The sequence below is a fragment of the Argiope bruennichi genome, chromosome 7 (genome assembly GCF_947563725.1).
Source record: "Argiope bruennichi chromosome 7, qqArgBrue1.1, whole genome shotgun sequence".
NCBI classification, from domain to species: domain Eukaryota; kingdom Metazoa; phylum Arthropoda; class Arachnida; order Araneae; family Araneidae; genus Argiope; species Argiope bruennichi.
Window position 1 is genome coordinate 7,985,831 of NC_079157.1, and position 15,951 is coordinate 8,001,781.

Sequence of the window (15,951 nt, forward strand, 5' to 3'; positions counted from 1 at the left end):
CTTATATTTCAATCACGAAACAACCTTATATAGAAATAAATATTGATGGCGATTCAATGACATATGCAAAGAATCAAAAATATGTTTAATATTACCGCTCTCAAGATTGCTCATGTAATTACATTTATTTTCGAAATGTATTCAAACAGTAATTTTATATAAAAACTAGGGGGCTTCACCTACTGTTTGCTTTAATTAAATTTAGTTGAAATTGAGGACAAATTACATCATAGTATTAAAAGTTAACTGCAGGAATGAAAAATTAAAACATAAAATTATAACTTTTAAAACAACTTAAATAAAAAATTTCTTAAAACCGTTAAAAGGTACTTAGTAGCACAGAATTTCATGTTGCTCATTTTTTACTAACTAAAAATATCTTTAAAAATAGTGGTTTTGATGCTGCCTATTTTAGCCTTGATTCTAATTCCATTGTTCAGATTTCGCTCTGAACAATGCTACGTATAAATTACCAAGTGGTAATATTGCACCTGTCATGTCATCAATAATCAGGCCTACTTCATCAAAACTCTGACCTTGTGACTCATTAATATCAGAGCGAAATCTGGTCTCAATGAAAATTGCAATCACTTGTTGATCAGTAAGTAATACGTGGTATATGGGCATTTGTACTTAAGTTATGACTCATTAATATCTCAATATGCAAAATAAAACTCTCAATTATTTTGACAAAAAAAAAAAAAAAAAAAAAAACTGAGAACCCCCGCTGGATGTCTTATTACTATTTAAAAAAGCAATGCCGGGTTAACACGTGTATAACTTAGACATTCAGACGATTGCTAGCCGAGCGATGAAATATTTCTGTAACGCGAAAAAGTAAACAAGCCGAAAAGCTATTCATTAGTGATGCCACAAAAAGTGAGGCTTACAATAAATTTAATAAATAATATTGTTTTAACTCATCTGCTGTTGATTTAGTCTTAATTAAAGCTTTTATTTTTCCTTTTTTTGTCACCATTTCATCGCCAAGTCCAATATAAATACTTACTGCGGCGTAATAATTTTCCTTAAACAGTACAAGCAAAATAACCCTCGAGTGTCATGGGTTCGGAGTTTCGCTGCACAAACAATTATGTAACCCATTTCTTGGGCATCGGTGGCCTGGAGGTAAGGTCTCGGCTTCGGAACCGGAGGGTTTCAGGTTCGTGTCCCGATTCCACTGAAGAACCGTCGTATGAAGGGGTCTATTGCACGTTAAATTCGTCATGACCGAACGTCCTCCTGCTGGTGTGGAGATGGGGTGTCAGTTCAGGTGTCGTCCTCGTCATCTGACCAAGGTTTAAAATTACGAGGTCCGTCCCAAAATAGCCCTAGTGTTGCTTTAAACGGGCCGTTAATATAACTAAACTAAAGTAACCCAATTCTTACATATTTTTTTTAATAATATAAAGATACTTTTATATGGGATTTTTAAGAACAGAAAATCATCTGAAACTGTATTTTTTAAATTTAAATAAGAATTTCCTTTATTCCAAAATTCTTTAAATCTCATAACTTCTTGATATTTCACATTGTACCTGTATATTTTGATTTAATAAAGTTCAAAAGAGCGAATAAAAAAAGAACCAGCGATTTATTAAAAATAACAACGATTGAAATGCATAGTTAAACCACAGAAGAAAAACGATAGAACAAAGAAATAATTACAGTTAGAGTTGCAATTGAATATTTATATTTTACGAGTATTAATAAAATTACATTTAAATATCTGCTTTCATAAGTATTAACAAAATTGATCGTCCAAGGTGCAATCTCTCAGTGAAGATCCAGCAATACCAAATGTAGAAAGAGCGAATTGAATAATAAATAACATTAATTTTGACAAAGGACGAAAACCTGGGGAATGAAAATTTTAATGGAATATCCAATGTGCTTGGAACGTAAAAAAAGGGCTCAAGCTTCCAAAAATATTAAAGCTTTTAATATAGACATTATTTTGTATATATCAAAGTTGAGTATTACATTTCTAAGTAATTAAACTGTATAATTTTTGTTCAAGTAAATTTTTTAGAAGTTAGTCAGACCATTCACAGAAAAATTCTTATATTTTGAATTTCCGCTGAGATGACTTTTAATGAATTCTTGATAATCTTGATTTTTCTTATTCAAAATGAGGTTCATGTAATTGTATTATACAATCTTTTTATATCAGTGTAAATTAATTTTTTAAATATAATTTTAAGAAAGATATGAAATTTTTTTAACCCTCTCGGTACTAAACCGGCCGAATCCCGCCGGACTTAGGAAGTTTTGTCTGTCTTCAAGAATCAGAGGATTAAACAATGAAAGCGGGAACTCAAAGATAAATAGAAAAAATTATTTTTAAATCTCTCTGTCTCTGCTTGTCTTTTTTCTCTCATTCTGTCTAACAATCTATATACAGAGGGAGAGAGAGAGAATATCTATACATCTACATATAATAGCAAAATATTTGCAAAGAATAGGTACAGTGTAAGCTACACTTCATGATCACACATCTTTATTCGTTGCTGTGGTTCTGAGTTATCATGTATGTGTAGTCACTGAAACCGACAGACATTCAGCCAACTGACTTATTTGATCCAAAATATCTGACAGAGAATAAAATGATATCCAAGATTTCATCTATTTGATTTCTTGTGTTATCGAGCACAGATGAAATATAAAGGTCAGACAACCTGACTTTCACAGAAGGATTTTATATGGCAGAAATTTATAATTTTTAATAATTAACAAATTTATGATTTTAATGCCATTCTAAATTATAGTGTTATATTGCTGTAGTGCATTAAGGGCCATTGGCTTGGAGAGAAGAAGGTGTCAGATATTTGAGTACTGAGTTCAAAAAGAAGAGCATTGTTCCTTTACATAAAAGCATTATTTGTTCTATGTGGAGCATATCCACCCTCGTTTAAGATCCCCTGAAGCTATCCAAACCCCGGCCTTATTATTTCGTATTTAAATATTAAATACGAAATAATATAAAACTTTTTTGTTGACGATTTAGCTGTTATATGATGCTATAATAGTATTTAGTGAGAGCAAGGCGGAAAGGAGAAGTAGTTTCCAGAAAATGGCTTCTAATTGAAAAAAAAATTCAATTACAGTTTGTCAAGGTGCTCGTAATATAAGCTGTATCCGAAATAAATTTTTTATGTTTATAAATCATAGATGATCAAATTATTACTGAATGACCAAAATATTAAGCATTCAATACATCACTTGTTACAATGGACAATTAAGATTCGATTAAATCACATATTTAAAAGAATAATACATAATGTACCTTTCTCTATTTGATGGCATCTACAGCTGTAACCTATGACTGGAAAAAAGCCAAATTTCATAGAAATTGGGGAAGGTATGAAAAGAACTCCGAAAAAAAAATATTCAAGAACGAAGTCATTAATAAGAGAGATTTTGTCACTAACTAGACGAATTTTGGTCAGTAATTATAATTTATGCAAGGAAAATGGAATTTTCGAAATTTCAAAAAGATTTGAGTGATAAAAAATGCACATACAAAAATGAATAATATACTAAAAAAAACCTACAGAAAATAATATTTCATTAATCAATTGAGGTTCTCTTGCTCATGTATAAAGTTTTCAGTGTGCTGACCTCCCCTTGATACAAGAGTTTTACGCCAGCGAAAAGTTGCTTTATTAATTCACGATGAATTTATTGTCCTCAATAAGTGATTAATAAATTTTTAATAAAAGAATTTATATAGCTTGCTCTTAATAGTTCCCTCAATAATATATTTTTGCACTTGAACTTTTGATAGCATCATTCTATTTTAAAATCTTTGATTCGTTCTAACCATTTGCTTAGCATTTTACTAATTTTCTATGTAATATATGCTTATGCGTCCAATTATGTATAACATAAAAGAGATGTATACAAAATTTAAAAATACAGTCTCAAAGAACAAACCTTAAATTGAAATCTAATTACTATACAAAAAAATAATGATGTAAATCATACAGATATTAAACAGAATTATATTTAACATTCAACAATGAAAAAAAAATATCGCGAATTAAAAATCCTGTGAAACAATTATTGTTTGGTTTGATTCTCAAAAATAAAACTATCTTTATTAAATCTATCTTAAAAATGCCTTTAAAATTCAATTAAATCTAGAAAAATGGAATTTTACGGTGATTAAATTGATATGATTAAGAGGACAATTTTTTGAGCTTTAAAATAGTATAAATATCTTTTTTGTGCTGGAATATGTTTCGGAAATTATAGCAAAAGAAAACACCAAAATTACGCTAAATTCTTAATTAATTTAAATTCTTTTTGAAATTTCAGAAAAATTCCTTCAATATGCATACTTTCACTAACCAAGGCATATATGTGCCACATTTGGTAGTAGTAGGTCAAACGATCTAGACTAGTTCATCTTTACTATTAATAGAGATTAAGAAAGATATTTATTTCCTCGTGCATTTCACCGTTTGCATACGAAATTAATTTTCGTTCTTTTATTGTTAGATCTAGCTGTAGTTGCCTCCAAACAGCAAACCCTGTATTTTGATCCTCAGATACCATCACTGCAACAATTAGAGCTCCTCTATCAAATACTTGAAAGGTCCTCTGCCTAGAGCTCCTCTATCAAATAATTCTCGAATCTCTTATTTTACTTCTTTCCTTCCAGTGGAGAAGTGGAACATTCAAGTATTCTTTCAAAACAATAGCGAAGTCATGACTTAAAAAGTACTTGAACTAGATGACATTGTTGGTTAGCGGAAAGAGGAATAGAATGGAACTGGTAATACTTCATAATAAAATACTTATTTCATCTAGATACTAAATTACAGAGAAGAATAAAATGTCAATAATGAAATAATGTATTCATTTTTTATTTTCTTTACTATTTAACGCTTATTTCTAATCAAACATTATCAAAATGTATATTGTAATTCCAAATAGGAATATAGTAAAAATCTCCAAGAATATATTTTTAATTTATATTAATACCAAATTATACTAAAAATGTCAATTTCTAATAAAACTACTATCTTAATAAGTACAACGTATATTATACATATTGACAGCTGCCATTCTTCTCCTGATAATTTATTGATAGGATTAATCTGTCTTTTCTTCTCTATAGATCAATGTTGCAATATTCGTTGTTATGAAGAAGCGAAACGCAGTCATGATTAGCTACTTTTCACTCATTTATGTTGCCAAAATATATTCATCTGGTACCATGCAATTCCTTCCTGCCAACTCATCAGAACTTGAATACAAAATGTCATATGTTTTCATAATCAGCATAAAATATAATTAAAGGTTTTTGGTTTGAATGTTTAATCCCTTCCTTTCTTTAATGTCTTCCTAAAGCTAAAACCATTTGCTAAAGCATCATAACTTTCATCCACTTGAGATATCAATCAGATTCCAAGAATAAGACAAAGATCTCGCTGTTTCAAGAAGAGTATTGCTACTTTTTATTCTTTATTTCTTATAAAATAAGTAAAGAAGCAGTGATGGATCAGTGGACAGTCACGTTTTTCTGCTTTCCGGTTCCAATAAATCATTGCTCCAAAAATAAAATTCAGAAATTATAGATTACACAGGAATCTTTTTAAACTATATTTGTTCTTCTTCTTCATCTCTATTGTTGATAAATTCTTACAATGACATCAAAAAAGCAATGATTTTTATTACATAGTCACAAATGAAATTTACATGTCCTATTTTTATTACTGCTTCTTCACTTTTATTACTCTACAGTAATTGTGTCAGAATCAATTTAGTTTATATATCTAATTAATTCATTAAAAAAGACACAATGTTTTTTATATATCTAATTAATTCATTAAAAGAAGATGCAATGTTTTTTTATACATCTAATTAATTCATTAAAAAAAGATGCAATGTTTTGAAAATAATACTAAATCTCTATGTTTTATAATTGCTACTATGACAACAATCATCTCAGTTATTTACAATATCATCTTATTTTAGGGTTAAAAATAGCTTTTCTCGCCTTTCAAAAACTTTCTGAACCATCATTTGATGTATCCTTTTGTTGCCTATCATAAATTAATTCAGTTGAAATAGTTGCGAAGTCTTATGTTACCAGAAATATATCAGTTCTATGATCGCTAAATTTTGCAACTAGAATCTTAGAATTCCACCATTTTGAATTTCGGCAATTGGCATTCAATAAGGTCACTATAGATAGCAGCAAATTCCTTGCCAATTTTTTTTCAAATTTAATTTTAATTGTTTATAAATAGATGAAATAAACATTAAGAATAATTCCCCAATTCAATCTGTATACCTAAAGCTCACCTGTTATTTTAGTCGAATAATTAGATGAAGATGCCATAATATAAGGACATTCATGCTGATCTTTCATCATTTATGCAAAAGATTTTAATAAATTTCTTCTAATATTTTCTAAAATAAAGAATTTTGTATTAAACTTGTTGAATAGAAGTCAAGAATGTAATAAATAAATAAATAATGAATAAAGTTTTAAAGATTTGGATATCTTGAGAAAAATAGAAAAGGCTTTCGATTGATTGGCTTACAAATGATGATAAAAAAAATCATTCAATGCATACTCATATGATACTCCTTTTTTAAATTAACAAAAAAATTTTTACAAATGATTAACAACAAAATTTTAATATTTGTCTTGGAATATTTAATAAAAATAAAATATTATGAATTAATAATATTTTGGTGTTAAGGTTTATTAACTATGAAAATATTATTTTATGATACTTTTAAATTTAAATAACTTATTATTTAATTTTTTTTTAAATTTTTTAACTCGTTAATACGGCACCTGTTGTACATACACCTTGTACGACAGCTACTATACACCTATTATACATAGGGCACCTATACGTACAATGAAACAGATAGCGATTCATTCTTATTAAATTAGTATTAAAATTTAAAAGAAAAAACTCTTTATAACATCTAAGAAGAGTTTTAAAATACCAAGAAAAATATTTCTAAACATAAATTATAATCTGGAAAAATTTTCTAGACATCGAAAATTGTTAAACTTTTTTTAGATATAAACTAAAAAGAGCAACTGCAATAAAAGGTTAATCTGTATTTCTAAATTTTAAATTATCTAAGATATTGAAACCTATTCATTAATCCCAATTGCATTTCGATACATTCTCTGATACAAAATTTCAAACGGAAATGTATATTTATGAATATCGTTAAAACAAAGTAATTCTGATTATTCATCATTGTGAAGACAAAAAAAAAAAACACTAATTATTCTGGTGTGCAAATATTAAAGATTCTGAAATCGAAACAAATAAATAATGACTGCATGAAAAATTTGCTCCAAAATTATTTGTTATAAAACATTTAATTAGTTATAAGCAATTTCAATCAATAACAACATAAGAAAATTTAATATCAATTTACTTTAACCTGACACTAAACAATTCTTTTTTCTTTGGAATTTCGATTTCACTAGTATTTATAAGGTAATTAGAACAAAAAGAAATATAGGAAAAAATATTTTTCAAAAAATTATCTTAAATATATTTTTTCATTACATCGCCATTTTTGCCATCTATGAATATTCAGAAAATGTGATTAATTCTTTAAAAAAATGCAAAAGTGTAAATTATACAAACATTTAGAGATAGCGAAATGGCAGTTATCAATTCTTTTTCCTATTAGCTGCGCTATTATAGATTCAGTGGCAACAAGATTCAAGGAGAAATGTTAATGGATGTAGAACAGCAAGTAAGGTTATTCTTGGATTATAGTGAGTGAATCATTTCAAAAATATATTTATATTTTGCAAAGTTTTTTCTTAATGCACATATGTTCAAGAATAACAATTATTAGATGAAATTCATAAAACAATAATATCTGAAAATATTACATATTTATAGGCACATTATTATGCAAATAAATACCAGCATAATTACGAGATTTTGTTCGAAATAAACCTAAACAATGAAATGTCTTGAAATTACAAACATATATTAGAGTGGTCATAATAAAATAAGTAACTCGTAAAAAGCATTTAAAATCAATGAATCCCGAAGAATTCACGAATAAATTAAAAATAGCATGCAATATTTTTGAAATATAAAAGATAGTAATTTATAAATCCATAACGTTTAACGTCTTATTGTAATGAGGTATTATTTGCGTTAGTTTACCAGAATGTTAAATAATAATCGATGTCCCATTTGCTTGCAAATCATATTCCTCCCATACATCCCAAGTCAGCATCTACTATGTAGATGTTCAAAATTGTAATTTCTTGCAACTTTAACATCGTTTCATACTTATTAACGACAAATTTAATAAAAATATAATTCTGCTCAATGCAACGGATACGTTTTTATTTCAAACTGAATTAATCAAAAAAAGCCATCACATCAGTGACATTATGTTCTAGAATTTGATTTTAATGTTCCAATCATGAGTTCATTATCTGAAGAAAGTGAAACTGAAGTATTTCTTACTTAATATGAAATTATAACTTTAATCCGTTCAATACTATGCGGAATCATTTAATTTTTCAAAACTTGCCAGATTTTCCGCACACATTTTTTGTTTGAAATTGCAAACGTTCGCAGTGTCCTGCGTATCAAATTTATATCTTGACCTAGAAATTCCAAGTTAATACTAAAAAGAGATAACAATTCAAATTGATTTGAATTATTATTTCTTTATTTAATGAATGATGATAAAACAATATTTAATTCTTATTTAATGAATGGTGATAAAACAACATTAAAAAAAATATTAAATACGGAAAGAATTTCAAATGCATGAATTTCTTAAAATTTATTTTCTAAAACTGCACAAATCTTCGAATAAAATTAATATCAATCATTTAACAATTAATCAGAAAAAGAAGAAAAGATTTTTAATATTAGTAGAAGTTTGGTTGGCCTGCTACGGTATATCCTTCATGACATTTATAGGCCATTCTAATCCAATCTTTTATATCATTATCAAGGAGAGTTCCACCATATTCAGCAGGAATCATAGAACGTGGAAAATAATCAAACAACCCTTCCGAGTTTGAATGGAAAACCACCTAAAATCACACAGAAAAAACATAATTACATTAAACCAACCAACAATTCTTGTATGAATTAGAAATACTGTTAGTTTCAGTATCCTGACAAGGTAACTTTTCATCGCTTCTACTCACTAAGGTGTGAGACGCGGAAGGATGGTCACATTTCCGGAATTCTTTGTCATTTTTTGACCTCAATTCCTGTCCTAATAGATACTTTTTCGCTAATTTTTTTCACGTATTATGAGCATCGTTCTGACTGTGTATTTTATTTTAATCCAGTCCGTGAATAATCCATTTTTACTTTATTACAAAATGTAAACATCACCTCCTTTCATTTTTCCTCCCACCCCTATTTTGAGGCCGCGGTGGCCTAGTGGTAAGGTCACGGCTTCGGAACCGGAGGGTTTTCAGCTTCGAGACCCGATTCCACCGAAGAACCGTCGTGTAAGCGGTTAAACGTCCGGTCCGAATGTCCTCCCGCTGATGTGGTGTGATGTGGAGTGGGGTTGCCAGCTCCGGTGTCGTCCTCGTCATCTGATCGCGGTGCAAAATTACGAGGTCTGTCCCAAAATAGTTCTAGTGTTGCTTTAAAACGGGATGTTAATATAACTAAAGTAAACTCACTCCTATTTTGACGAATTAAATCCAACTATATTCAAAAGCGCGGAGAGTTTTAGAATCCGTTGGCAAATAGCATGTAAAAATTTCTCTATCGCTATTAAAAACATTGCTGTATTAACATAAATTTAAATGATTCCCCCCCCCTCTTACTTGAAGGGGATAGGACTAGTTGCTTTACATTCTGTGTATTTTAATTCAACAAATGAGAAAAATGTGAATGAATGCAAACATTTTCGGTTCGAGCAAAAAAAAAAGTGTGCTCGCCATGTCAACGTTTTCTAAAGTATTTGATGGCTTCAGCTAATAAGAAGTTACTTAAATTGCTGAATAGAGTTTTCATTTTAAAGATCTTGTAATATACAAATGTAAATTGTAATCTTTTATCTCACAGATATGAAGTATTCGAAGAGATGAAAATTTTATTCTACAAAATATATATATATATATTTGTTGGCATTTTCAGAAAGCACTTACCCTATTTTTTAACTTCTCGGATAAAAATGGCTTCATTAATGCCCATATAGTTTTCAATACAAAGGATTCGTTCACACAATGAATCGCTTTATACCTTCCTGGTAAGCAGTTCTGCAATGCATAAGTTGAAAAACAATCGATTAATTAGATTCTATTATGTATCGATGTTATTGAAAGTAGTAGTAAATAAAATAAATCAAAGCGTAATAAATGAACTAAATCAGTTTATGTAACATTCTTTTGATAAAACATTTAAACTTTAGCAGAGGTGACAAATATAGAAAAAATTACTATTGCTGTAAATAATAGCAAAATTTACTGCAACTTAATAGCAATAAATAGTGGCACAAGTTATTATTATCTTGTACAGTTAATGTATGGAGTTTAGCTTAATTTTGATGAATTTTTCGAAATTTTGTCTTTCTTGAGGTCCAAAAATCAGTTTGGAATCATAAGATTTTTCTACATATGAAAGCAGGGCTAACAAATAGCCGTATGAAAATTGGCACTTCAATCTCAATGAGATTTGTATCAAATTTCTAATATAATCACAAAAATCAATTCATTTTCAATCTTCCTCAATAAAGTAACCCTTTATTGAGAGAGTAAAATATCCCATATACTCGAAAGGGAACACACCCTACATTTTAATAATAATAATAATATAAATAAACAAAATGTAGATATTGTGACTATATATATATATATATATATATATATATATATATATATATGTATGTGTGTGTGTGTAAACACATAATTTTTATAGCAGAGACCAAAGAGAAAGAAGACACTGTGAACTTTTAAACTTCACTTCTATTCCATCCCGGGAGGTCTAATTTATGTACAAGAAGTTCGGGACAAAACACGCCCGATCTCAGCACGGCACAACAGCGAAAGAAAGACCGAAAAAAGGGGTGCAAAGGATAAAAAATATTTTTTCCAGTGCTTACATAATATAAGATTTAGACAGGGATTTCTTTACACGTGTCGATTTAGGATAGGGAAATCTAGATATCTTTTAAAAAGAATTCGCATGGCTTGACAGTTTTTTTATCTCATCACTCGAAGTGTGGGAACTTGCCGACTTCAGCAATTTTAGAACTTTTGTTGAATTAATTAAATAAAAAAAAAACGGGGAATTGGATCAGGAAATAAGAGATCATTTTAGAATGAATTTAATATGGGATAAATTAAGATAAAAGCTTGGAAATCAATTAGAAACGAAATCAGATTTATATATATATATATAATATATGAAAATGTCTGATCTGTCCTCAGAGACACCTACATATGTTATTAACAAACTCAGACGAAATTTTGCAAATATACAGAAAACCAACTTAAATAAGGAAGCCAAATACGCTAAAAAATTTCAAAATTAAATTTCGATAAATATTCGGAGTGTTTTTTGATGGATGATAAAAATCGTCATAAAGTAGATCCGGAAAGAAATATAAATATCTATAAATAGAGTAATTTGATAATAATGCAGAAAACAAAATAAATAATCCATAACACTTTCTAAATTATAAAATTGCTTCTATACATCTAATATTAGTTGCTGCATATGAACAATAAAAATTGTGAAAAAATGGCATACATGTGGTGTGCCTTATATTTGAATGTCTCAAATATATCATTTAGTTCCTCTCGTATTATTCATTCCCTCATTTTAAAATACAGGGCTAATGCCTTAATGTCTTTACTATACCAGACATAAGATTCAGTCTAATTAACTACAGTGTTGTTTGAGGCAATAAGTCAATAATTTACAATGATATCAAAAGTCAGTAACCAATATAGACTTAGACCATGACTTAGAAATATGAGGTAGAAAACAGCACAATAACAGTAGAACAGTGTCTGTGAAAAAAAAAAAAAAAAAAAATGAGCCACAGTTCAGGCTTTTGCTCGGCTTATGCCAACAAATGTTTGGTATCCTCGTGGTTGAAACTGGATATTCAAAGGATAGTGTGCCCAATGGTTCTTAGTTATATTTAAAAACCCTTCATTGGCAAAAAAACAATATGTACATTCAACATTTCTGTTGACTTTAGTGAAGTTTGTTTGCTCGGCTCATGTCAATTATGTTTATTATTTTCATGGTTTGAATTGGATTTTCAAAGGATAACGTGCATAATGGCACTTGGTGATATTTGAAACCCTTTTTCTCAAAAAGGCAACTATCTGTGGAAAGCAACATCAGTTTCAACATTTCAGTTCTTTTATTGGCGTTTGTTTGCTCTGCGCATGGCAATTTATTGTTTTCCCGGTTGAAATTGGATTGTCAGAGGATGGCGTGTCTGATGGCACTTGGTGAATTTGAAACCCTTTTGCTCAACAAGGCAACTATCTGTGGAAAGCAACATCAGTTTCAACATTTCAGTTCGTTTTATTGGCGTTTGTTTGCTCTGCTCATGCCAATTTATTGTTTTCCCGGTTGGAATTGGATTGTCAGAGGATGGCGTGTCTGATGACACTTGATGAATTTGAAACCCTTTTGCTCAACAAGGCAACTATCTGTGGAAAGCAACATCAGATTCAACATTTCAGTTGGCTTTATTGGAATATATTCGTTAGACACATGGCTTCTGACAACATAGCTCAAAGGTAAACCTATTAGATATTTTTAGAAGAAGTGCCTCCAGGATAATAGTCCAGCACATAGGCCACCATAATAGGATGGTATCTGCAGATTGGTGTCATGAGCTTTTTGCTGACTCTGCATGACGCCTGCATCCTCCTTCAATTACTTTTACGATAACGTGTGCCTTTACAAAAGTCATTGATGTTTGTAATCTGACTTCTCTGCAAATTATTGAAATTTTTCCAGAATCTTCAAGCTTATTTCACTATATTACATCTCAAGATCCAAATTATTAATCTCGCTCATCTTAATATAATTTATATAATGAATTATATCAGGTTTACCCTCGGCAAGTAGGTAGCGCATGCGCAGAAAGGGACTGATTTGTATTTGCCACAATTTCATAAGACAGATTCAAGCATTCCATGCTCGTCTATAAATTGCCGTTTTAGCATTCCTGAATTTTTCTTTTTCATTACTTATCGTATTAAAATGATGGATATTTACACAAAGAAACATGGTAAAATAAAAATAAAAAAATAAAAGGGTCAATATACCTAAATTTGGAAAACTATAGAAAAAAATGGCAAATAAAATGAAAAAAAAAACATAACGTCGTATCAGAAAGAACAAAGAGCAAAAAAATGTCGAGACTAATCTATAATAAGTGATCAAATTTTTCACCCCCCCCAAAAAAAATGGCCAAATTCTACAAACGCATGCGCAGTAAGAAAAAAATACAATACAGCGGCATGCTGTTGTCCCGTCGTGACAGTTACTTGCCATCGACCGAACAACATTTTTTAACCTTTCTGCGCATGTGCTGCTTACTGGCCGTCTTATAACTGGCCAAGAGTAAACCCGGCATTCATCTCGCAAATGGCAATTCAATACAACTGTGTTTTAAGATCGATTCAAAATGAACTCACAATTGCCCCATGGTACAACAGATGTAGATTTCGGGGAGAACAGTATTTAAGATGCTGTACAGAAGCTCCTTTGAAGTCGTGAATGAACTTGATGCCACTGATTTGTGTCACGGGGTCTCGCAGAAGCTGAAGGATGGAAATGGCAAGCATCGACTTCATATGTTCAAATGGTATCTCATTAGGATTCCATTTTCCTTTAAAATAATAGCATTCATAAATATTAATAATTTTGAAATCCAGATATTATATAGCACCGCGGATTATCCGCGCCTGCCGCACACGCACAAAGTTTTTTTTTTCTTTTCTTTTTTGTACAAGGTAAAGCAAAGAAAATAAAAATGTTCACAAAACTGAGCTGAACGTTAAATTTGCTAACATCGTGCTTATTTATGCGACGCGGAGTTGACCGAGACACTTATGCTACGAAAAATGCAATCTCGGATCAAGAGAAAATGCTTCCAAAGCAAGAAGCAAACACAAATGACTGATTTCTTCAAAAAGGTGTAGTTTTACAGTTATGCTTTTGTAATTACATAATACATTACAGTATTAAAACAGTACATATGTATTAATTTTTCTGTGTATCCTCTCGTAAGTACAAAGCACTTTTCTGTTTTCATTAACAAAATGCATTTTAGGTTAGTTTTGAGTGATATACTAAAATATTAAGTGTTAGTTAAACATTTCGTGCAGTTTATTTTACGTTTTATTGTACATGAAACGATTTTTCAAAGTTGGAATGACTGTTTTCTCTTTTGCTATACCCGTTTTTAGCTTTTTTCGGATTATCCGCGATTTTTGTTATCCGCGGCGGCCGCGCCACCCAATTCCGCGGATAATCGGGAGTGTACTGTATTTATGCAGAGTAGACAAATTGGCAATAATATATCATTAAAAGGAAGATATAGTTTCAAATGACTCCAATATGATAATGGAAACAATTCTACTCTAATGATTATGTGGTCATTTAATTATTAAATCCGCTAATTTGCAGAATATAATCAGTTACGTAAATAACTAGATTTCTACGGAATAGCTGATAATTTCAATTACTACAGCGAATTATTTCATGAATTAACTAAGAATTCTAAGAAAGATTCCATATGGTATTTTACTACAAAGAATGAAAAAGACTTTTGTCGGTTATACCTTGCGGTGAAGCAATTTTGCATTCCTCTTAATACTTCAAGGGTTAAGGCATCTTTAATAGTTGCGAACTTTAAATGAGACTCTAGCATTGCCTGAGCCTTTCAAAGTTTGAATAGAGAAAGTCAGTATCCTGAGTGTATTAGAAAAAAAAGTGCAAAAAGAAATATTATTATTTATCTTGCCTTTTGTTCTTGATCATGGGCTCTACCTTAGACGAGCCAATGTATATATTTATTTTTTTCTGCTTCTGTCTTTCTTTTTTTCCATTAATTTTCTTATTATTTAATTTTTTTAAAATTTTTTTTCTGTTTTCAAATATTATTGTTTCAAATTTTTTTCTTTGTTTGAATTTTTAAGAGAATTTTGAAAAGTTTTTAATTTTCTATTTTCGATTTTTCTGCTGAGTGTTATTTTGATTGAAATAACGCTCAGTAGAAATTGCCTTATTGAGAAAATAGAAGAATTGTTGGATTTTCTGTGCTATCATATCACCTCGAAACGTTTGTTGTGAAATTTTAAATGTAGAAACGAATATCAGTAGTTAAAATAACATTTATTAAATGAATAGAAAGTACAAAGGCCTGTTTGCTTGTGCTTTTTCAACTTATAGCTATCATCGTAATTTTAAATTGAAATAACAAATTATATTATTCTTACGTATTATTTTGGGCATTAATTTAACTCAATTTTTAGATTATTTAGTGAGAATCTAATGCAACTTTTTTTTAAAATTAATATAAAATAGCTTACTGACAAAACTTTCAATCCATTTAATCTCAAACAGTGAATCTAGATAAGTATTATAACAAAGGAAAAATATTATTAAAATGCCCGCAATTTATCACGTTGGGTAAGTATAGCTAATAAAATTTTTAAAGTAATTCAATAAAGAAAAGGTTTTATTATAAACTAGTAAATTCATCAACAAGTTCAGTATTTTTATAAAGATTTAGAATAATTCGGTTTGATAATTACCCACGAGCTAGAAACATGTTAATATCTTTTTTATTTAATTTATTACAGCATTCTACATATTTCCCAAAATTTTGTAAAAGGCTGTCATAGCCTTTTCTTGTTTCTCGCAAAAATTTTAAGATTTTTTTAAAGAATTAATTCTTTTGCGTCTGTTACTTCCAAAC

General features: G+C 29.6%; 1 protein-coding gene across 1 annotated transcript in view; it reads right to left on the reverse strand.

Moving 5' to 3' along the window:
* Positions 1 to 8,793: 8,793 nt before the first annotated feature.
* LOC129975938 (alpha-tocopherol transfer protein-like) overlaps positions 8,794 to 15,951 on the reverse strand; it is a 35,726-nt gene continuing 28,568 nt past the window's right edge. Inside the window, exons 4-6 of the mRNA XM_056089235.1 lie at positions 13,664 to 13,857; positions 10,145 to 10,255; positions 8,794 to 9,064 (exon numbers count right to left, since the gene is read on the reverse strand). Coding sequence (XP_055945210.1) covers positions 8,897 to 9,064; positions 10,145 to 10,255; positions 13,664 to 13,857 — 473 coding nt within the window. The 3' untranslated portion in view covers positions 8,794 to 8,896. The remainder of the gene's footprint in view (positions 9,065 to 10,144; positions 10,256 to 13,663; positions 13,858 to 15,951) is intronic.